Below are 23640 nucleotides of genomic sequence, written 5' to 3' on the forward strand. Positions count from 1 at the left end.
ATATTTCAGGAAAAGCATATGAAGTACGATAGAAGGAAGTTATGGACAGAAACCTAGGGACCACCACAGTGCTAGTGGTGGGTGGAGGACAACAAGCCAATCAGAGTGAAGAGGTAGAGTGAGAGACCAGGAAGGGAAAACCACAGAAGCCAAGGGCAGGGCGAGCAAAAGGGAGGAAGTGATGAACTGCCATATCCCTCTACATCCATCTCTCAAATGCAGCTATGTTCTTCCTCGCTCTGGAAACAAGCACGCTTCCCTGTCCTCTCCAACCTGGCTTTTTTTTGTCTGTTAAATGGTACAACAGAGAGTGACAGCACCATAAAGATTTATAATTGAATGCAGACCTGCCTGGACTGCCTGAAAAGGCCCATTGGAAGCCTGGTGCAGGAAGGAGTCATTGCAAAGTAGTGCTGAGGCACAAAAGGGGTCTGAGGAGGGATTTGGAGTGCAGATATTCTGTTCCCACCCTCTCAGGAATCTGTGTTGGAGCTTGGGTAGTGACAGCTGTAATAAAAAGAAGACAAAGTTATTACCTGTTTGCCAAATCTCATCATAGACTGGGGAGGGGCATTCTCCCCTGGGCAGCATAGGATAGAGTTGTAACTTGAGGCTGGGGCGGTCTCCCTGGTGGCCACGGCTGGGGGCGGGGGGGCGCCTGTGTAGGCCCACTCACAGGGCCCCGCTGCAGTTCACAGCATGGCACAGACCCCACCTGCACTCTCCACCTAAAAGTCAACATTTGGCTTCCAGACACGTTGTAGGCTGACATCTGCTGTGCTGGTGTCACTGCCCACGGTCAGTGTAAGCAGGGCACCGGACCGTCAGTTCTGGCCAGTGCTGTTCTGCTTCCAGAATCCTGTGGGAGCATGGAGTGTGCTAAATAGAAGTTTCCATCTTTCCAGTCACTTCTGCCGCTGCCGGTGCCTGTGCTGCTTCGTGCTCGTGGGAATGAAAGAGCTTTGGGGTTGACATACACCCCTCAGAGATTTCACTTTCATTTCTATTTTCCTTCCTGTTCTCAAATACTGGATTTTATCCACTAATTACTTTCTACTTTTGGAAAGGGCCTCTGAGAGGAAGGTACATTTGAAAGTGTAAAGGTAATCATCATACCTGTGAGGCAGCTCTGCCCTCCCTCTGGGCAACCGTCATGAGCATGCGGGGCAGGTCAGGCGCCCTGAGCTGTCCCCTTCCAGGGAACCTTTTGCTTCTGGACTAGGGTCTCATACACTGCAGAGCAGCACCTGCACTACAACTTCCTGAAAAATCAACTCTTCATAGAGGCTTGTAAGGGAAGACACTGGGGCAGGGGGGAGGCGGGGGAAGAGTTTGTCCATCTGCAAGTGGAGAGTTCCACAAGGGCTTGCTCAAAGGTGCTGGTCCTGGAAGGGCCCACGCCCAGAGCACAACAGGATGTCCAGACCTGAGGCCAGGCCCTTCTACTGGCCCAGGCTCCTGGCACTCCCCAGGCCAGAAAAGACGGCAACGCCGGAAGCTCTGCCTTGTGACTAAGGGGTCACCCTGTGCTCAAAGGTCCACCTTGTGACGGCAGCACAGGAACACATCAGGCTGAGGAGGATCTTGCAAGAAAACTTCAAAAATGGTTCCAACTTGCTGTTTGCTGTTTCAGGAAGGGGCTCAGGGGAATGGAACCTGGCACTGTGGACACGGTGTGGGGGTCCCTCAACTAAAAATGGACTTACCACATCATCCAGTAGTCCCACTCCTGGGCGTGTATCTTGAGGAAATGCTAATTCAAAAGGACACACGCACCCCAATGTTCACAGCAGCACTATTCACAATAGCCAGGACATGGAGGCAACCCGAGTGTCCATAGACAGAGGAACGGATAAAGAAGATGTGGCACATGTATACACAAAGGAACACTACTCAGCCATAACAAAGAACAAACTAATGCCATCTGCAGCAACATGGAGGGACCTAGAGGTTGTCATACTGAGTGAAGTAAGTCAGAGAAAGACAAATATCATATGATATCGCTTATGTGTGCAATCTACAATATGATACAAATGAACGTATTTACAAAACAGAAACAGACTTACAGACATGGAAAACTCATGGTTATCATAGGGGAAGGGGGGAGAGGGATAAATTAGGAGTTTGGGATTAACATATACACATTACTATATATAAAATAAACAACAAGGTCCTACTGTATACCACAGTGAACTATACTCAGTAACTTGTAAAAATCTATAATGGAAAAGAATATGTATACACATATATGACTGAATCACTTTGCTGTATACCAGAAACTAACACAACATTGTGAATCAACCATACATCAATAAAAAATTTTAAAAAAACAGGGGAGACCCGTTAGAACAGCCTGTAAGGAAGTTACAAAGGTAACGGCCCTTTGAACAGCTGATCATTTTTGTCCTCAGCAAAATTACAAATGGGGAAACTCCAACCGCCAGCCCCCCTTACCTTCTTCCAATCAGAACCTCCACGGTCACCGCCCCTAGAACCAAGCAGCCATGTTGAACCAAGTCACCCACTAACAGGCTGGAACAGAAACCCAGGATGGCGTCGAGGAGGGGCAGGAGGAAGTGCACGGTGACGGTGGCCGGTGTCCTGAAACGTCTCCCCTTGCTTATCTTTAAAGAAGCAACATTCAGGCTGGCTTAGCGGAGGGAGCCATGCTGACTGTAGCAAACTCTACATGTGCCTTACGCCAAAGATAATTCACGATGAATTGTTCTAAATGTAAAACAAACCATGTAAGTACTAGAAATAAGAACAGGTGAATATTTTTTAAGTAACCTCAGTACCAGAGCAAAGGCAGGAACCATAAATGGAATTAAACCAAGCATGTGCAAGGTGCCAAGTGCAGTGCTGTCCTTCAGCGAGGGCACAGCATGACACCCTCTCACAGACAGGGATGGGGGGCCAGCTGTGTCACCTCCAGTGGGGAAGCCAGGACTCAATTTCACAACAAACAGCAAAAAGAAAAAGACAGGTGTATATCACCACATAAGATTTTTTCACTTCTGTAGACCCCCTACCTACCATCAACAAAACCAAAAGACAACTGACAAGTAGGTTTAAAAAGACCACAAAATGTGACAGAGGAGTGAATATACTGTATATTAAAAACACTTAGTCATATGAAGAAGATGTACACTCAAAGTCACAAAAGTAGAAGCATGAATATAAGTATAAAAGATGTTCAGTTTCAGAGTAATCAAAGGAATGGAAGTGAAACAAGGTGCCGTCTCCAGCTCCGATGAGAAAGGGAAAGGCAGGTGGGGCTCCAGGTGGTAGGTTAACTTTCTGGGAGTACTCTGGTAATATTAAAAGTTCAAAAATTTCAGAACATTTAAATTATCCTTTAGTTGTACATTTCTACTGCTAGGAATTTATCCAAGGGAGATCCCTGGGCACATGTGCTGAGCACAAGATGCAACGTAATGAAGAATCAGACCATTCATGGAGTGACATTTCAGCAAGTCACACAACGGATCGCCAGGCAACCCACAGAGTTGACACCACCCACACTTACGGACGTGGGAGGGTACGAGCAGCAGCTAACACTCAGGAACGTTTGATGCCAATCATCTCTCTGCCCACTGTGTCCACATTTAGCACGCAGATCTCAGGAGTGGTTCCTTTTCTCTCCTGCTGGAGGCATAAGGGGATTTTTCTCTGATACTCACTGTGGGGACATGGTCGATCTCCTGGAGAGCACAATGACCCTGGATTAAAATTTCCTCGGTTCCTGGGACAAGATGGCGGAGTAGAAGGACCTTGAGTTCACCTCCTCTCGTGAGCACACCAAAATCACAACTAACTGCTGAACAGCCATTGATTAAAAAAAAGATAAGAACCTACCAAAAAAGATATTCTGTAACCAAAGACATAAAGAAGGAACCACAACGAGACAGTAAGAGGGGCACACTCACAGTACAGTCAAATCCCATACCCCTGGGAGGGGGTGGGTGACCCCCAAACTGGAGAGTAATTATATTGCAGAGGTTCTCCCACAGGAGTGAGAGTTCTGAGCCCCATGTCAGGCTCCCCAGCCTGGGGGGTCTGTCTTTGGGAAGAGGAGCTCCCAGAGCATTTGGCTTTGAAGGCTTAACTGCAGCATCTCCACAGGACTGGGGGAGACAGGAACGTCACTCTTACAGGGTGCACGCAAAATCTGATGTGCACTGGGACCAAGGGCAAAAGCAGCAACTTCATACTTAGCACATGAAGGGAGGCTCAGAGAGGGCAAGCAAGCTGCTCAAAGTCACCAGCCAGTGAAAGGTAGAACAGGATAGGGATCTGAGTCTGTCTGAAGCTGAATCCCACACCTCACTGCCCTCTACTTCCAACTAAGTGAAAACAGGATTATAAAACAGAAATGTCTCATGTTTACAAACACTGAGCGCTCAATGCAATGCCCATCAGTCCAGCCAGATGGTCCAGCCAGATGCCGGCCACAGAACCAGTCCTCCTAATGTATCAGAATGAATCAGTCAGACCAGGTTTAATGATCTCGTTAGTTGTTTATTGTCATTCTAAAGACTAGCACATTTACAGCATACATGGCTTTGAATGAGCTAAGAATATATAAAACGGTAACTATAAGTTTATATATATTAATACTGTCCAAAACAAATAAATAAAAGTACCTTAATGCACTAAGCTTGGCAAATACAATTGTGTAAGGACAAAACTGTTATTATACAGTATTTGTACGTTTTTAAAGGAAACCAAAGGCAACTGTGCTGCAGACGCTTTCACAGAATCCACGTCACGTCTGAGCTTTCAGTACGTCTCAACGTTTCTTTTTAAATGGGTGCCTTATATAAGGAGCACTTGATGGAACCTCCTTTACGGGAACCTGTAAAACTGCCTTCCTTCTCCAACTGAAAACTCAAAGCTCCCGTGTGACCTGGGTACCTGCAGCCACCACGATGGACAATGTGGCCCCCACTCAACGAGCTTTGTAATCGCGCAGTGCCGCCGTGAGACTGACTACCGCACAGGAGTGGGGGAGTAACGCTCAGGTGGAATACTGAAACCTGAATATTTTCTACGTGATTAGCCAAGTCTTCGACTTTTATGGTGATCCAACATGAAGCCAAAATTAGGAAAATATTCATATAAAGGTGCCACATGCAAAACCGCAAACAGATGACAACATTTGCTATATTCCCTTTTGGTAAATGCAGGTAATGCTCTTCAGACCAAAAAAAAAAAAAAAAAAAAAAATCTGAAAGTTGTATGAGTAACATTAAAAATACAAGGGAGTTTTTAAAAATGATGTTAAAATGAGTAAAGATGGAAATATACAGATACTAGAAAATGACAAATGAAATGGTGGAGGTGAAAGACTAAGTCAGCCATACTGGAAGCTGTCTTTGCACATGGATCGATAACAGCAGGAGAATCTGATACCACCTGCTGCCATCTGTGCAGTGGGCTTGCGGGACAAGTTTCTCCACCTCCGCCCTCCACAGTGAACCCAGCTGTGCGGGGGCTGGTGAGCGCCAAGGGTGCCTCACTGACTCACCCTCCACACCAGTTCACACTCACCAGTGGGCGTCAGGAGACAGCAGGCTCCAGGTGTGCACTGACTTCTGAGGAGGAAAGCATCTGAAAGGTCACCTGGTTCCACCCTTACCTGATGCCCACCCTCTGTCCCTGCCAAGGGGTGGTCTTGCCTGTGCTTCAGCTCCCCAGGCCCAAGCTTGTTACATGTTTCCAAGTGGCATTTCTAGAGGAGCCCAAAGAATAACATTTAGAATTTTAGATAAAGGAACTTCCTAAGGGTTCACAAGTCATTAGGATCAGTATCATGGATATGTGCCACATACATTTCTTTTACAGCCTTTTAAATAACATGTAAACATAATAATGATATAAACAGAATTGATAAAAACATATAAACTAAGAAAAAACTCTGCTATGTGCAGATGACTCATCATCATCTTATAATAGATGACCAGACATAATTTTCTATGAAATTCCTAAGTTTTATGGTCCATTAATCCCTTTCAAAATCTCATTTTAGGAGCTATTTCAACTTTCTCAACAGCCATCTTACATAACAGAATGAGTAGTAACAATTATTGCAAACCTAAAAGACACTTTCATCAGACATTCAAACATGATTGTATTGTCTTCTAGAAGACAAAAAATTGGGAAACCCACCAGAGGACACCGATTTTGAAAATATTTAGGCTTCCACTATCTCTACGCAAAATCCCCCATTGCTGACTGAGAGGCATCAGACGATACCACGTGCGAGGTCCTGACCTGGGGAAGAAGGGGAGACATGCCCTGGGGCCGTGGACTACACACGGGGCATACGGCAACAGGAGACGGCTGGCCTCATGTCCTCGAGCAGACACCCTGTTCTTTAAGGGACGGGGGTGGCCCCTACTGTGTGGACGGCTTTGCAGGTGTTGTCTTCTAATAAGTCTTATCTCAGGCTGATTTATCAGCCTTTACTTCAACTCCTGGTTCCACCTGTGCTGTTACAGGCAGGCTGATGCACCAGAAGCACTCACCCTGACCGCATGAGACAGAGCGAGCGTCTCTCCCCAAAACTTCCCTTAACGTTTAACGTTTAGTGGTCTGCCCGGGACCCAATCATTTAAACTATTATTTACCGTTTTACATGGAGATTTTTAAAAAGTAGATTGTAAATCAATGCTCAATTTTGAGTTACTCAGTAGAAAAATAAGTTAGGTGAGCAGCTGCCTAAGTGGGCGTTCTAAAAAGTCTTCGCATTTCAGACGCACCTGGCTTGATTCATACAGGTAACTGTTGATATCTGTGTGGTTATGGCTGAAGGCTGTTTAAACGGGCAGCTGTTGACTCTCCACACTAGTGAGCCCAACATTACCTGCTATGGGTTCCAACGCAAAAAACATGCTCCATTGACTCTTCAGTGAAATAGTTTTAAAAACGTAAAAGTAAAAACCAATCCTTCAGGTCTTCTTGAAGAATTCATATATGACACTAGAGGGTACCCACATTTATTACATAACAGCTAATTAGAGGAAACCGTGTGTTCATGTTTCAACTTTTCCGTAAGTCCCTTCAGGAGGCCTGTAATGCTTGGGGAAAGCCTTCAGCTGCAGGGAATTAAACGCATATTTGCGACTTCCAACATTCTTCATTGTATTTTCTCTTCGACAACCCTCACTGGGGAAAAAACAAGCACAAGAAATGACAGCAGTAAAAAAGGAAAAAAGAAAAGACTTAAACTCAGATGAAATGAACTGATTATTTTCATAGCATTAAAAAAAAGGCTGATTAATTTAAATGGATGCCAGACTCATTTATGACAATACACACGTAAGATGGTGGGTTTCTGAACAAGGCAATTAAGAAGCACAGAGATGGACACAGGCTGTATGGGACTGCGAGGTTTGCATTTCCAAAAGCAGCACTGTATCGAAGTGGAGGACAACTTTTTTTTTTTTTTTTTAAGGTAATGGTTTCATGTATTTCGTGTCTGGTTATCTGAGGGGTCTATCCTAACTAGTGGTTCAGAGGTTCTGTCACATGGCAATTTCAATGGAAAAAATGCTACTCTTACTGAAAGCCTTTAAAAAGCTGCATTTTTCTATATTAGCAACAGCTGTTAACTGTCTCAAATTCAAAATGCTGATTTTCCTTGCAGAATTCAACATGTAGCAAAACCATCTGGCTCAGAAGGCGGCTGTCACATGCTGTCTCAACCTGGGAGACAGCTGTCCCGGGCACACAGCAATGCCGCGGGCTGTGCGATGGCTACACGGCTCTCAGCGCTGGGGCGTCATGAAGAAGTGACCCCACTGAGGTCACCTTCTCCAGGTGAGCTGCCCTCGTTGTGGTCACCTCTCTCAAGAGTGCCACTGAGCCAGTGAGAGCCCACAGGGGGCCCTTCCCTAGAGAACCTGCCACCAGCCTCTTCCGCTGCTGCACTGATCAAGGGTTGTCATGGCAACCCAGTGGGCAAAGCAAATGCTCAACAGGAGGATGAGCTGTCAGGCAGGCCTCACATTCCCAAATGGGAGCCTCAGGGGAGCTCTCTGGGAAATGTTGTGATAGACATCAAATTCACAGGCAAAAGTGATTCTAAATAGGAATGACTTCCTATAGCACAGTATAAGTTTATAGTTTTATATTATTCTAAGACTAGCAGTTAAATAAACTATACTAAATTTAGTACAAAATCCCCTTTATGAGATGTAATATTTGCAGTTACCAAGAAACAGTGATTTAAAAAAAAATATTTCAAGTTGTATGAAGACTATTATGTCATGCATTTTAAAAAAATATCAGTGGCAATTGCTCAAGCCTTTTAAAGTGAAAATGACAATCTCATTATTAAGAACATGAAAAATATTTTTGCTAAGACAGTGATTTTATTCAGAAGATAAACTCGGGTATTTTAGAAAAGTATCCACCTGCTTGTTATTAAGTAATTCAGTAACTCAGATATGCTTTCTTGTCACGAGAACCTCAAAGCCCTCAGCTACATGTGTGTCATCCGCACTGAGCGCCTAGGCCATATGAGCAGAGAGCCCTAGAGTAAGTAAAGACCATGTTGGTCTAACATCCAATAATCAGATAAAAATACTCTGTTTAAAGCAGAAGCTATATAGGTGCTTCTTTAATCTTTGGAAGCTCTTACATTATTGGACTATTTCAGATATGGCTTCTCCATTTACAAAGAAATGTACACACTTTTCAAAAACTACCTATCAGTAGTAAATGTCAAACTGCTTTGAGGAACGAAGAAGAATTTGTGAACTGTGATATTACCTTTTATTTACATGTTAAAGAAGCTGATTACTGGTTTAGCTGGCTGAATATACTACACATGAAATTACAGTCAAGATTACACTTTATTTTTAAATCAAATTGTGCTTATTTTCCCTCAAATGTTTGAATTTGGATTGAGTTTACAAAAATCTGACTAATGAGGCTGATCGCACGCTGACTCTATCACCCAGTGTTTAGACAAGCTCCAGCCTGGGGCTGGGGCCTGAGGTGTGGAGAGAGGCAAGGCCGTGCTGTGGTAACTGGCGTTTGCTGCTGCAGGGGCCAACCTCCATCCTAAGGCAGAATACTTTGATCCCTCACAATGGCTGCATTATTTTTAGGAGTCCATAATACACATTGAGGTGGCCTTGGATAGATTTTTAGAAAGAGGGATTTAATTATTTCAAAGCTACATGATTTTTTTTATTATATCGATAACTTATTTCAAGGACATCTATTTTTTAAAACAAAAAATTAGAACTGAAACCCCAAGTGGCAACTGATTTTAGTGACAGCTCTGTTTTTCCTTTCCGGAGGGGAGATTCCCCTGTGGAACTCGTCTGGACACACGAGTGCCGTGGCGATCCTGAACACCCAGCGTCGCCTGCGCTGACACCGCCTCAGCGCTAGCGTTAGCTCGGAAGCAACCTGAACACCTTCACCAAGTACCAGTGACTCCCCTTTCTTGAATCGTCTCCCCATCTTTGTTTTATCCTGCCTGTTTCTTACTAAAGCAGAAAAGATTTCAAATATATATTTAGCCTGACTTCATAAGGCCTTGGCGACATGAAAACTCAGCTCAAAGGCATGCTGAGCTTCCTTCCTCAGATATGCTAAAGCACCACCACCACCCCCAGCCTCGTCTGATCTCGCGGTGCGCTGTCTCCATCTCACCTCGTGACTGCAGAGTTAGATGTACTGCCTTCTGACCCACCCCTGAAGAGAAAAACCAAGAATCTTAGCTCCTCTCCTTCCATCCATTTCTCTCTTATCTTGGCAGCCAAGCCTACAGGAAGGCCTGGTGGGCACCATGACAGCTGGGGGCAGACAGCCGGGGACAGGCCATGGTGTCCGTGAGGCCCCTTGGGGGACGGGGGGGTGCTTGTCTAGCTGGCCGCGGCCCCCCCGTTTGCTGGGCGGTGGCACCCGGGAAGAGGAGGGGACGCTCTGTGTGGTCAGAAGGGCCTCCCTCATCTGCCCATGGTCTCTGCCAGCCCGGAGGCGGGCACAGCACGTGTCACCCCGGGGGCAGCAGGAGTGCTTTACCCAGAACAGGCTAGGAGCTATGGAACGTGAACCGTGAGCCCTGCCTGCCCTCTTTCCAATAAAGGAACGAGATGGTCTCAGAAAGTCGACTTGTACACCTTGATGTGGAGGAGGACAAGTGGTGGACACACCTCTCCACAAGAGCCACAGGCTGGCAGGACCTCACCTGTGACTAGTGTCATGTTGCTACAGCTTAACACCACCAGTCACTTGGCATTTGGAGAGAGACTCCCTCCTGGCAGATGTCAGGAGCTGTGCCCCAGAGCAGCCACCTCACTTATCCTAGAAAAGACAGAGCGACCACACTGCACTTGTGAGGAGAGTGGACTCAGCTGCCCTACGCTCCCGCAGTGCTCGGGTCTAGGACACAGCGGTGAGGAGGATGCCCTTTCGTCTCAGAGTTTAAAGTCTGCATCTGCCAGCTGTCACCCACTGCTTCTGCAGTCGTAACTGCCTCTACAGTTCCCGGAACCCAGACTCAGATCTGAGGCCAAACCAGAGAAACCCCAGAGTAAGTTCTGGAAGTCTGGGGGAGGGGATGGGGAGGCCAGATTTTGTGGTGGACTGGGTCTGTGTGCGTGCCTGGGTGTGAAGTTTCTGGAAAAGCCAGCTTCTCTACATTCACTCCAGTGTTTCTAGAGTGGTGAAAAGAACTCCACTTCCATAAAATGCAACGTATGGGAAAGCCAGCTGGAGGCCAAAACAGAAGCACAACATAATCTGAGCTAGAAAACAGAGAAGCCGCCGCCCGTTTCTTATGCAGGATCTGTGGGGTTCCCTGTCATCTCCTCTGCTGCCTTCAGAGGTGTCTAGCCACCCTTTTCCACACAGGAATGTTAAGGCTACAAATCCTCCCATTTTACAGACATTGCCATGTTCAAATTAAGAGTGATAAGAACAGAAACCAAAGTGACCTTTTCTCTCTCACACCTCCATCTGGCACAACTGCCCAAAAGTCAGGCCTTATTTTTTGGTAAATTTTGATTTTTTTTTTCATAATTAACCATATTTGATTTGTAAGAGAGAAAAGGTATCTGGACTTGAATCTGGAATTAAAGATGCAGGGGTTTTTTTTTTGATGAAAAATGCTATTTCAAGAAAAATAAATGTATCTAACTTTAACAGCCTTTTGTTACTCTGTGCATTAGTTCCTGGATCAGTTTAATGACAAAGATTTAAAAGAGTAATTCTAAAGTCACATGCAATATGTTATTTTTATGTGCCTGATTTGATACAATGAGCTACCGTCTTCACAGCTTTGTGTCATCCCAACTTGGAAATAATAACGTAAGCAAGGAAATGTTATAATTCTGCAAACTGTTTGCTACTATAATTTCAGGGACTACGCTTTGAAATGAAAGCAGAAAGTACATGTCCTATTAAATAGGTTTATCTAGATGAGCCAGTTAGAAAGCATCTAAACTTTTCATTTCTCTTCAAAAGGAAAGGAAAGGTTAGCAGTACATTTAAAGAATAGTATCAAATATACAAATTCTTTCCTGACAGAATTCCTCTCTCTAGGAAACAGGGCACAAGAGATATACAGGTAATAAATAGTTTTACATCAGAAGGTAAGAGATTTGGTACAAGTAATTCCAGGCCAGCTAAACAAAGCAGTAACAGAGCTCTGTTAAGAACACGTTACAAGCACTGAAAACTCTACAGAATTTAAACGAACACGTCCTCTTGGTGAAATAATTTGGCAGGTGTTTACAATTCAGAACAACAAAATGTCAAACTGTAAGGCATGAAATATATCTTGGCGGACCATGCTCTGACACATTCCTTCTGTCCAGTTAGGTACACGGTGGCTGGACATGTTCTGGCACTTTTGTTTTTCTGGTGATTTGTTAATTTCTCATAATGATATTCATTTGCAACGCAATTTGGCCACCAGGTATGCTATGCTCAGAAAGAGCCACGCAATCAGTAAATTGGGGCTCAGAGCTAGTAAAGGGATGGAACAGAGGAGGCTGGGGTCTAGTCTTAAGTCTCGGATGGGCACCAGGCCGCTCAAGTTCTTCTGGGTGACTACCTCCCGTGTTCCAATGCTGTGAAAAGGAAGAAGGTTGGGAGAAAGGAAAAGAAAAAGGGAAAGAAAATAAAGGAAAAGGAGAGATACATGCAATGGATTTTTTCAAAAGTATGGGAAAAGAAGAGGAGAACCAAAAGATAAGATTTAAAAAAACATGGAATGAAACCACAACACAAAGAAAAAGATGATATGCAGAAAAGGGTGTAAAAGGGATACCAAAACAAAACGAGCACAGTTACAAGAAAGAAAGGAGAGAAAGAGAAGGGAAAATAAGAAAAAAATACTGTAATCTACTGAAAACAAACACGTGTAGGCCGACTAAATGGTTTTCCATGTTCACTCCCTCGCCTGCCAAGCACACGCCATGCTGCCCTGCCATGCTCGCACACGCGGCCAGACGTGGACTCCGAATAGCAGGCGGAACATGAAGAACCATCGGGGGCGTCTGACCTTCTCACAGGTGCCTGAGCGGCAGGTGGTGCAACTTACTTCGCCAAAGCTGCCTCCTGATTAAACACTCAGGTGATAACCGTTTCCCTTCAGTATCAACTGCAGGCAGAGCCCTCACCAGACTCGCCTCGGCTTTTAGGCTGCGCAACGGCAGGGTGTGAGCTACCGTTCCGAGTCATCGTTCTGTGAGATGGGGTCTACCAAGAATGGAGTCCAACCCAGCTCACTGGAAACTGGGGGGGGGGGGGGGGGGCGGGGGGGGTCTGTCCCCCTTTGGTGCTACCGAAGAAATGTGCTGAGGTGAGGCCCCCGGAGGACCCTGGACGCCCTGGATGTGCCATTCTCACGGGGGACGCTTCTCATGCCACGAGCACTGACGGTCACAACCCCGGCCAGGGCAGTCTCGGGGGCCACAGGGGCTACTTAGGAAGGCCCACACTTGTGTTTCGGCCCCTGCACTGGGGACGGAGGGGCACCACCAGCAGGGAGCTGGAATGGGCTCCGACGGCAAGAGCCAAGCGTGCGCGTCTCTTCCCAGCTCCCTGGTCTGTGGTGTCGCTCGGCAGCCTGAAACAGGCCCTGGTGGGAGTGCTTATGCCCCAGAAATCGGCAAACAAGACAGATCAGGTTTTGTTTTTGTTTTTGTTTTTGGAGAGAGCTGGCTGTCAAGCACTTGCTAGCACAGCACTGGCCAGTGCTCACCCTGGGCCTCCAGGACACAAGACAGCCTGAGTGTCAGCCCTGCCCCTCCCCCGGCCCACCTGCCCCAGCCGCCCCACCCCGCTGCCTGCATGCTCTGCTCCTGCGTTGGGTAAGCCAATGCAAGCCAGAAAGCAAGAGAACCCCCGCAGGGCACGGCCAAATCTCCTGCTGCCTCCTTAGGGCTCTGGGCTGCCCCGCGGCTCCTGGCCACCCCGCAGCCGGAAACACCGGCTACCGACCAAGCCACCTGGGGCCTGCAGCCTATGAACAGACGTCATCCCCACACGGGATAATCCAAAAACAGAGAGGTCAGGGGTAACAGTGTCACATGGAAACAAATGCATGAGGCCAGGTGGACAAGGGGGTGGCGAGCACGGCACCCAGGGCTGGTGCTCTGAGGATCCCGGGGGCGGCAGAGGCGAGATGGCATGGAGCTTTGCTTTGGTGTTTAATAACTTCTTCAACGATTATTAAGGTAACATATGTTCACTGCAGAGGTTTTAGAAAATTCAGAAAAACCTAAATAAACTTTAAAAAGACATCCATGATTGGAGGTGGATGGGGGTTTCAGAGAAGCAGAGGGAGGCCAAGGGAATGATGCCCGTCCCATGGGAGGAGGGTCCTTCCCTACTCAGGACCCCGGCGTCCCTGCCCGTAATGTAGGAAAGCAAGGCCGACTTCCCAGGCTCAGAAGCGCTCAGAGCAGTGGCAGGATGATTGCCCAGAGGGCGGGTGGGCAGGCCCTCGGGACACTGGGTGTGACTGGTATGGGAGCAACCTGTCAATTTGTATTAAAGGCCTTACAAGGGTGTACACGTTTTAACCTAAGGAATCAACAGGGCAGACGTGGGTAGGAGAAAACACAAGCGTATTCACTGCGCCCTTATTTAAAGTGCTGACACACCGTATACAGCTTAAAGATTCAAGGACAGCAAATTGGATAAATTATGGTGTGCTAAACATGATAAGGCCCACATTCATTAACCTGAAAAAATGCTCACAAGACAGTTAACTGAGAACAGTAGGCTAAAACAGTGGGCAGAGTTACACATCTAACTGCATCTGTTTGTGCATATGTTTTGTGTACTATTCAGGGACTGGGTAAGTTGACCAATGCGTGGGTTAAGCACATTCACACTCACACGTATGCATCTGTGAACACGCATCGGGATGTTAGCCGTGTTCCTCGTAGTAGCAGGAATACGGAGAATTGTCCTGTGGGGTGTGGGTAGGTGTGGGAATCACTGGAGTAGGGGCTTACGTGGATTTTCTGATTTTCCTACAAGGAATAGCAATCACCCACGTGACAGAAGCTGTGAGAGCGCCTCGTGTGTTGCCAGCCTCCCAGTTCACCTGTGCCCGTGTGGGTGGCCGCCCAGCCCCTTGGCGGGCTGCAGGCCAGCAGATGGGGCCGCCCGTGCGTCTAAGGAGCCACCGGCTCCCTGGTCTCCCGAGACCTTCGTGCTCAGACGCAGTCAGAACCAACTATTGTTTTCATCGAATGTGTTCACGGAGCCAAGACTGGATAGAGGCCTGGACCGAGGGGTACCAACTGTACACCTGACGTGCGCCTACGGCATGGACCCCATCCTAATATCCGCCCCACAACTAGAGCTGTGTCCCTCCATTTTTCTCGTCTCTCTGCGGCCGGCGGCCTGCGTCTCACCAGCGCGGTCCTCCCCTCCACCTCACAGCTGACCGCACCAGGGATGCCGAGACCCCACCGCCTCCCTGAGGCCGAGGCAGGGAGAGTGTGAACTTTCTAAAAGTGCATCAACAGGCAGCCCTGAGGTCACGAGGTTTGGGTGAATTTGGAAAGACCAAACAGGACAAAACGGTTCCGGTTCTACAAAACGCTACTGTCAAAAGGCAGGCGCTCAGGCATCGCTTTCGTGTACGACTGTGAGAAGGTGAAACGGCAGAGACATACAGAAAGGATAAGAGAATTGAATGCTTTGAAGAATTTGGTGAGAGGACAAATGGTACAGAACATTCAGTAGAAGTGACTTGGAGACGAGACTAGAACAGCATTGGTGGCTACATGGAAGAAGACAGGAGGAGCAGGCTTCTTATCCTTTCTTTTGGTACGTGAGGGGAGGCGCTCCCCAGCCGTGCCGGAAACAAGGCATCGCCCGACAGCGGACAGAGTTTTAGTCCCAGGTTTCATCCTGCAAACACGCCTGCTGCCTCGGAATCAGAACATCATTAGGGCAAGGTGGCCACGGCACGGGGACAGGGGAGGGGCTGCTGCCAGGAAACACTCACTGGACACTGGGCTCATGAAAGCAAACCCAGCCCACCGCTGGGAGAAGCGGAGCCAACCGGCACAGCCTGCGGACGCTCGGTCTCCCCTCGGCTTGAAAAGAGGCAACGCGGGATGGGAACAGCCGGGGCCTGCTGGGACGCCAGGGCCCTGAGTCGCACCCACAGCAAGGTGAGTGGCCGGGGGACACCGGGTGCCAAAGGACGGCCACACGGCCGCCTCCGAGCTCACCACCTCTGAGCTCGCCACCTCCCTCCCCGCTGCCTTGGCTCGCCCGCTTCAATGCGGTCCCGCTCAGACACAGCGCCGGCTCTTTTCTCCCCCTGACTCAGAAGAGGACACTGGATGTGACGTGCCTGCAGTTTGACTTGGCAGACGTGGAGGAATTCTCCAAAGCCAAACTAGAGCGTGGCCGCCGGGCCCGGGGGACTCACCTGCGCATGCACTCCAGGGCCTGCGTGAAGACCTGCGGGGCCATGCCGTGCTCGTGCTGCAGGATCAGGCACTGCTCCAGCGTCACCGACATGGCCGTGCGGTCCTTGGCGCTCTTGCAGCTGGTGAACCGCACCCCATTGAGGCGGCGGCAGATCTGCCAACGGGAAGGCAGGCTTTGCTTAGAGGGAGACGGGACAGGTCGCTGCCCCGGGCCACCTCCCGGGGCCTCTCCCACAGGACGCTGCTGCCTCCCGGGGGCCCCGCTGTCTGCTCACCCACCTTCCCAGCTCTGCCCGGACCAGCCCTTTGCTGCCCACCCCCTGGGGTAGCTCAGAGAGCTCCCAGGATGCCCCGCCCCCGCCAAGTCTCTAGGCCCTTCTGGAAGTTACAGCACAGACCCACTGGTCTCTACACCCTTCCTCGTCGGCACGGGTGGGAACAGCTCGGCAGACCCACTTCCCTGTGGCCACCACCTGCCCACCAGGCTCCCCTCCAGCTCGACCCGGGGCCCTGGTACAGGACCCAGCACACCTCCCCTCCCAAGTGAGGGGCTCGCCTGGAGGGCAACCCCCCTGCTGAGAAAAGGCCGCCTCAGGGCACCTCCTCTCCCCATGGAAGGACACCTGGGAGCATTTGCTCTGCACCACTAGGAGCAATCCTAGGCACACAGTCCCCAAATCGAGAAAGCCCTAGAACAAAAGACTTTTTTTTTTGGTATAAGTTTGTGGCAGCCTCGTTTGGCAACATGACCAGCTCTTGAGTGGATGTCAAACTATCTACAATTTTTATTTATCCCATTTTGTATACATATTAATACTTTTCAGTAAGACAGTATTCAGGAGTTTGATTCCAGAGTGCTGCCCCAGATGCCCCCGGGGATGTGAAATCATCCACATGCACCACGTTACACACAGGTGATGTGCACCCTATCACACGCCTAGGTACCACCTGTACACCGTATCACCTTTCTGAAACATGGAGCCCTGTGAATTCTAAAACACCTGCCCACGAGAGCTTCGGACAAGGGCCTGTGGACCCGCAGGAGATGCTGCACTGTGAGAACAACATGGGTACCTCACGAAGAACCACGTGACCTAACGCCAGCGGGCTCCGTGACCTGCTGCTCTCAGGAAACCACCAGAGGCGCTGCAGGCTGCCCTACAGACGGCCCGTGCTGCTTCTCGGGCCAAGAGGCCTCAGCCGAGACCACGCAGCCACTGCCAGAGATGCCACTCTACAGAGGGCACAGTGTGGTCCTAAGCCCTGTGTCTGGAGAAGGACAAGACAGAAAGGACCCAAACAAGTTCAGCCAAGACCATCAGGAGGAAGATGGGCATCTTGTGAGAATACACAAAAAATTTTTAAAAAGATTCTAAGCAGCCCCTGAGCTAGGTGAAGAGTGAATTAATAAAATCATAACTGATGAAGTGAACGTGGACATGCTCGCTGAATTCCACAGGCTGGAGAGTTCATGACCCAGACACGTGGCATAAACCAGAACTACAAATAGGGTCAAAGAAAGTTACATTCATAGGTGGTGGATCCAGAGCTCCAAGAGGTTCTGGAAGGTGCAGCAGGGTGGCCACAGGTGCGTCCCTGCACAAGAGGGCAGTCTGCAGCACCAGGCTCCAGTCTTTGCGGGGGGACTATCAGCCACTTTGGGGTGCTGGCGGGTCTCCCCAGGTGTGAATTAGGCCCAACTAATAATATTCCAACTCTGTGTGTGAGTCCCAGTGTGGACAGGTCCCCTCATCAGGGGTGAGTGAATGACGAGCTGTGAAACTGCTCTGATACCCGGGCTCAGAGCAGGAACTCCACAACCAAATTGGTGAGAAAGTATCTGAGGTCTTATACGGACTTCATTTCAGGGGAAATGAGGAGATCTGAGCAGCAGTGTACTAGAAATATTGTTTAAAGAAATGGCAAAGGTCCCAGAGATCTCCTTTGAACCTATTGAAAGATGCAGCAGGCCGTGAGCTCTAGCTGGTTATCGACCGTGCGGGCTTGGGAAGGGGACAACTGTCATCAGCCTGGTTATTCCACGTCCGAGGGGGTAGCTTCTGTGTCAAGCTTATCAGAATCCAGGCAGCCCTAAAGTAAGCAACTCACGGGCAACTCTCATCGTGTCCTTACGGAGAAATCTGTTCTCTTCACTCCTGGCTGAGGTTTTAATTTGTTGCTATTAACATTTTTTCCCTCACCTCAGCAGCTTGCCAGAGAATGTCAACGTTCTTGTTCTTCCTGGCGTGCACGTTCTGACCCAGGAACCGCAGCAGCTCGGGCAGGCACGTCTGGCTCCGAGATCGAGGTAGGCCTGGAAGAGAGACGGGGTCGTGGAGCTGGGGCCGCCCGCGGGGACTTAGCCCACGGCAGCCAGCGCCGCCGGACACGGCCGAAGGATGAGTCCCGGCCGGAGCCGGAGGTTCAGTGTGATTGAAGCAAGAAGGGAGGCCTGTGCTCAGGGACTGGGCCTGGTGGCCAGCACGGGGAGTACTCCATTACTTTCACTGCCACTTCAGTGCCGCCTGCAAAGGGCAACCGCCTGGCCTCCTTTCAGCTCTTTCGAGGGGCTGGAGGGGGAGCTCGAATCGAGAACGGGAGGGAGTGAGGGAGATCCATCAGGTCTTCAGAACCGCCGCCAGGGCTGGAGGACGCTTAGGGCTGGGGGTGGCGACACTGAGGGGGGCCGCCACCCTTGGGGGGAGGTGGGAAGGGCAGCCTCCTCCACCGCGACAGTGTCCAGGCCGCTCCAGGACCTCTCCAGCTGGAAGATCAGTCAGACCACCTCACCTCAGAAGCCTGGTATTTTCAAACACCAGGACCACCAGAGGAGAAGAGAAGAGCCTCGAGGTCACATCTACGGAACACAGCCAGGGGGCCTGAATCCGCAAATCACCACCAACTGTGGGATGGAACTATGCGTCCGTTTCCACCGCACAACCTCCCCGGTGCACGCAGGATCCCACGCCAACCACTTCACGCTGCTGCTCCGTGCCCAGCACCACGCTGCTCCGGGGACCGGGCCAGAGGGCTCGGCGTGTGACGGGGGCTGTAGGAACCCAGAGGCCGCGAACCAGAGCCTCCCGGGGGAGACGCACGACCTGACCCCTGGCCCAATTAGCGACACTGGCGCCCCAGCAGACTTGGGGGCACTCGCTGGTGGGCCCCATCTCCTCAGCCTCACGGACGGGCGTAACTGCTGGGCTGAGGGCCAGGCGGGCTGAGGCACCCCCAGCATCCTGGGCCGTGGGCAGTGCTAATGGCTTTTGATCCCGCAGGCCTCGCCCTTCCCGGGCCTGTACCCCCGGGGCCACTTCACGTCTCCCGGGGCTTTGCCTCACTGGAAACTGCCGCCCTCCAAAATGTTGAGCACAAGTCTCCCCCTTCCTGACCACAAGGCTCCTGATCCCCCAGCGTAGCCCTTCCGTCTCAGGGCACCCTAGCCGGGGGCTGGCCCAGCACACGCTCCCGTCCCATCAGTCCAAGCCTGGGCAGCCGGCACTGTCCCTGCCTCCAGAGCAGTCGGAAGGTGGGCGTTGGCCACAGGCCACTTGGCCTGACCCAGGTTCCTTGGGGGACCTGCCCTCCATGCCTCAGTGTCACTATATGTCAAATGGGTATGAAACCAAGCCCACCTCCCAAGGGTGCTGTGGGATCAGTTAGATACTTCATGGGAAGTGTGTAGAAGGCCTGGCACGTGCAAGGACTTGAAAAATCTGTCACTGGTCACTATGATCACTGTGGAAGAACATGAGGATGACTCGGTATCTGGGATCCCGAGAGCCCAGGTGCCATGACCTTCAGCTGAGTCCTGAGAAAAGCATTTTACTGACCTCTTAAACGTCATCGCTTTCGAGCTTGGTTGCAGCACACGGGGATCACCCGGGGAGCTTCTACACCTCACGAGGCCGAGGCCCCACCCCCTGCACTCTGAGCCGGGCCCCCGGCAAGAGGCTTTTCCCAGGCCCCCCGTGAATTCCGATGTGTGGTCAGGGCCAGAGCCTCGATGGTTCCGACAGCACCCGTCCCAAGCCTCCTTCACAGCCGCCAAGTCCAGTGCTGGGCTCACGCCCTCAGTTCATGGGGAGACTGAGGCCCCCCGCCCGAGCTCCTGTGCCCACACCATGTCCCCCGACTCGCTCGCGGGCCCCGACCTGGCCCTGCAGGATCTCCGGTCCTGCCATCCTCTGGCATCTCGCAGGCCTGTTTTTCTAGCCCCTTCGCCCGGGCCTTTAAGACCCTTCCATCCCCCGCGCTCCAGGCGTGTTTCCCGCCTCCCCACGTGCCAGCCCTCAGTCCCTGCCGGCCTCCGGCCACTCGAGGAAGTGCAGCGTGGTCGCCCACCCGCCCCACCGCACGGCGACTGTGAGATGCCCCTCAGACACCAGCGGGGCCCCTTGGCGCTGCGCCCACCTGGCCCCGCCTCCACGCGAGCCCTCCCCAGGGTCTGTCCTCAGCCCCTTCGTGTCTTGCACGGTGACCTTGGGCACGAGAGCAGCCGACCACACTGGTGACAGGGCGGGAAGCAGGGGAGGGTCAGCAGCAGCACCGGGAAGGTCGCTAAGCAAACCCCAGACCCCACAAGGGACAAAAGACAGCGGATGGACACCGGCCGTAGTGAAGAAGTACTTACAGTCCTCTGGCAAAACTTCCTTAAACTGCTCGAAGTAGGAATTTAACCGCACCAAGCTCTCCACGTTGATAACTTCTTGTAAAGATGTGTCGCCAAACCTTCGGAGGTCACAGGGGGACACCGTTAGTTGGCTAATGTCGCTTTCTTCTAGCGCCACGGTGACTGCGTTAAAGGTAACAATGTCGATTCTCTCGATCCTTATGGCGCACGTCTAGATTCTAAGCCAGGTTCCTCCCCCCAAGCTTAAGGTCATCTCTCCCGTGTTGGTGACAAGTCTGAATACGTTTCATGAGCAGGAACCCTGCGTGACTGTGACAGGCAGGCCCGCGAGACACCCAGGCCCTTGGGCAGCCCCGCCGCGCGGCCCCGGGCCTCCGTCCTCCCACCCCAGAGGCGCCCAGGAGCGGGGCCGGCAGTGGGGCTCTGGCTGGGGAATCAGGACAGTCCCATCTTCAAATCGGAAGTCGCCCTGTTGCTGGATGACCAGACTCGACCAGCTAGCTGTTCCTGCTGGACGGAGCGCAGGGCCCCAGCCCTCCCCTCACCACACAGGGAGCCAGGCCCGCGGGGAGCCGGGAGGAAAGCCACCCGTGAGGAAGGCGCAGGTGCTCATCGAACATGCAGCCCTGGACGCACACCCCCACCACCACTTCCTGCCCAGCGACCTCCGTGCATGGCAGCCTCTTCACAGTCCCAAAGTCATCCCTTGGGGGGCAGGATGCCCTCCTGTGGGTCCACCGCAACCCGACCACCCCTGATGCCCAAAATGGCTTTTTCTCCAGGCACCTGCTCCCTTGAGGTCGCCCTGGGACACAGGTGAGCTGGCCTTGTTTAGGAGCAGACAAGCAAGTAGAGCACAGACCCTGCTCCCCATGTCCCCCGTCCACTGCCATGTCCTCCGCCACCTGGCCCTCTACTCACTCCAATCTGGCCTGGCCTCAACCCTTTGCAGAAACCTTTCCAGAAACACCTTTTTCAGAAACCACTCTTGCAGTCAGGAATAGCAGCTGCCAGACGCAGGGAACGTTACCTCCCCCTGAGGACACCTCCTTGCTGGGGGCCCCGACGCTGCCCACTCTCCCTGAAGTGGGCACCTCACCTCTGGCCACACCTTCCAGATCTCTGCTTCCTGGGCTGGCGCCCTCAGCCTAAGGCCAGCTCCCCAACTGCCCCCAGCGTGACCCCTCTCCCGGTTAGGACCAGCTACTCACCACCCACCTAGAGGCCTGCTCTGTTCCTCTCCTCGTCGCCTCCCACACCTGCCCTGCTGAAGACCACGTCTCGGCTCTCCAGTCTGTCCCTTCCCATCTGCACTGCCCCTGACTGATCCAGGTCACCGCCTCTGGCCCGGACTCTTCCCGACAACCCCCTCGTCACATCGGACCCCTCACATCTTTCCAGCACATGGCCGGCAGATGATCTTCTTCAGATGTGACTCTGATGGTGTCCTGTCCCACTGAAAGGTCTCCGACCGTGTGGGGAGGACCCTACACCTGGGGATCCATGGACGCTGACCACTGGGCTCAAAAGGCTCAACAGGAATATGGCATATCGTCCTGGAGACCAAACGTCCTTAACAGCAAGTACTTTAAGACACCTTTTAGTTCTAAAACACATAGATCACATGCATGTAATGACGTGACAGGAAAGGTTTTCACGTACCAGTAGAAGGTCATTAGAAGCTACACACACCCAGTCCCCCCCTCCTCTCCAACACCTGCACACACTCTTGCACACGTGGGCACACGTGACTCTTCCCTGCTGCCTGGCAGGTGACCCTGGAGGAGTTTACGAGGCGCAGGCCTTTAGGACCAAGGCGTGGCTCTATGCCTGGCATCCAGGCCTCTCCGTCCTCACCCCTGCCCGCTGCAGCCTGCTACCTGAGCCTCCAGCCCCACATGGCTTCTCCCCACCTGCCTTTGTTCAGGCTCCTTGGCCTGGGACGCCAGGTCTCTCCTCCACCTCCTCATATGACCAACTCCCACTTACTCTTTAAAACCCACTTCCAGGAAGCCCTCCCAGACCCTCTGAGACCTCACTAGGGCCCCAACTCCCTGCGCTCATCGTAATCCTCGCAGCCACGTCTCCCTGCTGCCAGCCCAAGTCTCTCGAGGGCACGGACCTCGTCTGGTTCATCTTTGTGTTCCAGCACCAAAGACGAGCCCGGTGTGTGGCTGAACTTAAAGGAAGGAGGGATAACAAAGTCCACGTGGCCCTCGGAGCCCGAAGAGGACTAAGCACACCCTCTCCAGCAGCTCAGCGACCGACGGACGCAGCCCCTGGCCCACAGAGGTGGCCCGGCACGCACCTCTCGGCCAGCGTCTGCTGCTCGTTGATGCCCACGTTGAAGAGCACGGGCTGCACCCGCAGCAGCATCCCGCTCTGGATCTCCCGGGGCAGGGCGTCAAACAGGGGGCCCGGCAGGGGGATCCGCACGTTAAAGCCATCCCTGAAACGCAGAGCAAGAGGAGGGTCAGGCCTGCGACAGCGAGATGGGAGATGGCGAGCAAGGAGGGGAAGGCCCCGCTGGCCTCAGGACGGGACAGCAGCCCGGCCCGGCTCGGAGATCTCCCAGCTGCTGGTCGCCGACCTGTACAGGGCTGTGAAATGAATGTAGCCGGCTGGGATGCGCGTTTCCAGCTGAATGAAACGGAATGAAGCAAAAATGAAACGTGCATCACATGTGATGAACACAGATTAAAACACTGCGCTAGTTCTGAGAATCAGAAAAACATTTCTACCGATTTCCTGTGATGACGGGCAGCATGTCGGTTGACGCATTAGAAGTGGCCTGAGTGACTTTGAAGGTCACGTTCCTCAAGTCCATGATCCCAAGGCTCATGTCCTCCAGCATAGCCAGCTCCTCCCCTGGAGGCAAGAGAGGGAAAGGGCTGTCAGGCAGAGGGGACCTGCGCTCTCCCCTGGACTCGGCGTGGCCACGGAAGGACAGTGATGAGCTCAGGGTGGAGGGACGAGGCGGTGAGAGCTGGGGGGAGGCTGGCCAAGTGCCTCACTTCTCCGTGCGTAAAGCCCACTACTGAAGTCCTATGGCCGCGCTAAAAAGCGCAGCTGGTGCAA

General features: G+C 51.6%; 2 protein-coding genes across 13 annotated transcripts in view; one reads left to right on the top strand and one right to left on the bottom strand.

Annotated features, from left to right (window-relative positions):
• Positions 1 to 14532, top strand: part of LOC118905958 (cytochrome c oxidase assembly factor 5) — a 38311-nt gene extending 23779 nt beyond the window's left edge. The window contains exons 4-5 of one of the 4 annotated variants that reach the window (XR_005022388.1): positions 7652 to 7824; positions 14518 to 14532. The gene's annotated coding sequence lies outside the window, so the exon portion shown is untranslated. Of the gene's footprint in view, positions 1 to 7651; positions 8285 to 9314; positions 9455 to 14517 lie in introns of those variants that run through there. The other 3 variants (XR_005022387.1, XR_005022386.1, XR_005022385.1) reach the window with 3 other exon arrangements.
• The window catches only part of INPP4A (inositol polyphosphate-4-phosphatase type I A), a 126953-nt gene continuing 107813 nt past the window's right edge, over positions 4501 to 23640 (bottom strand). For 4 of the 9 annotated variants that reach the window (XM_036873041.1, XM_036873037.1, XM_036873040.1 and 1 more), the window contains 6 exons: positions 23304 to 23430; positions 22871 to 23011; positions 20563 to 20660; positions 18131 to 18243; positions 15929 to 16083; positions 4501 to 7170 (listed from right to left, as the gene is read on the bottom strand). In XM_036873041.1, the coding sequence (XP_036728936.1) occupies positions 7038 to 7170; positions 15929 to 16083; positions 18131 to 18243; positions 20563 to 20660; positions 22871 to 23011; positions 23304 to 23430 (767 nt within the window). In that variant the 3' untranslated portion in view covers positions 4501 to 7037. Of the gene's footprint in view, positions 7171 to 11424; positions 12096 to 15928; positions 16084 to 18130; positions 18244 to 20562; positions 20661 to 22870; positions 23012 to 23303; positions 23431 to 23640 lie in introns of those variants that run through there. The other 5 variants (XM_036873032.1, XM_036873033.1, XM_036873034.1 and 2 more) reach the window with 2 other exon arrangements.

The sequence above is a fragment of the Balaenoptera musculus genome, chromosome 13, assembly GCF_009873245.2.
Source record: "Balaenoptera musculus isolate JJ_BM4_2016_0621 chromosome 13, mBalMus1.pri.v3, whole genome shotgun sequence".
Classification (NCBI taxonomy): Eukaryota; Metazoa; Chordata; class Mammalia; order Artiodactyla; family Balaenopteridae; genus Balaenoptera; species Balaenoptera musculus.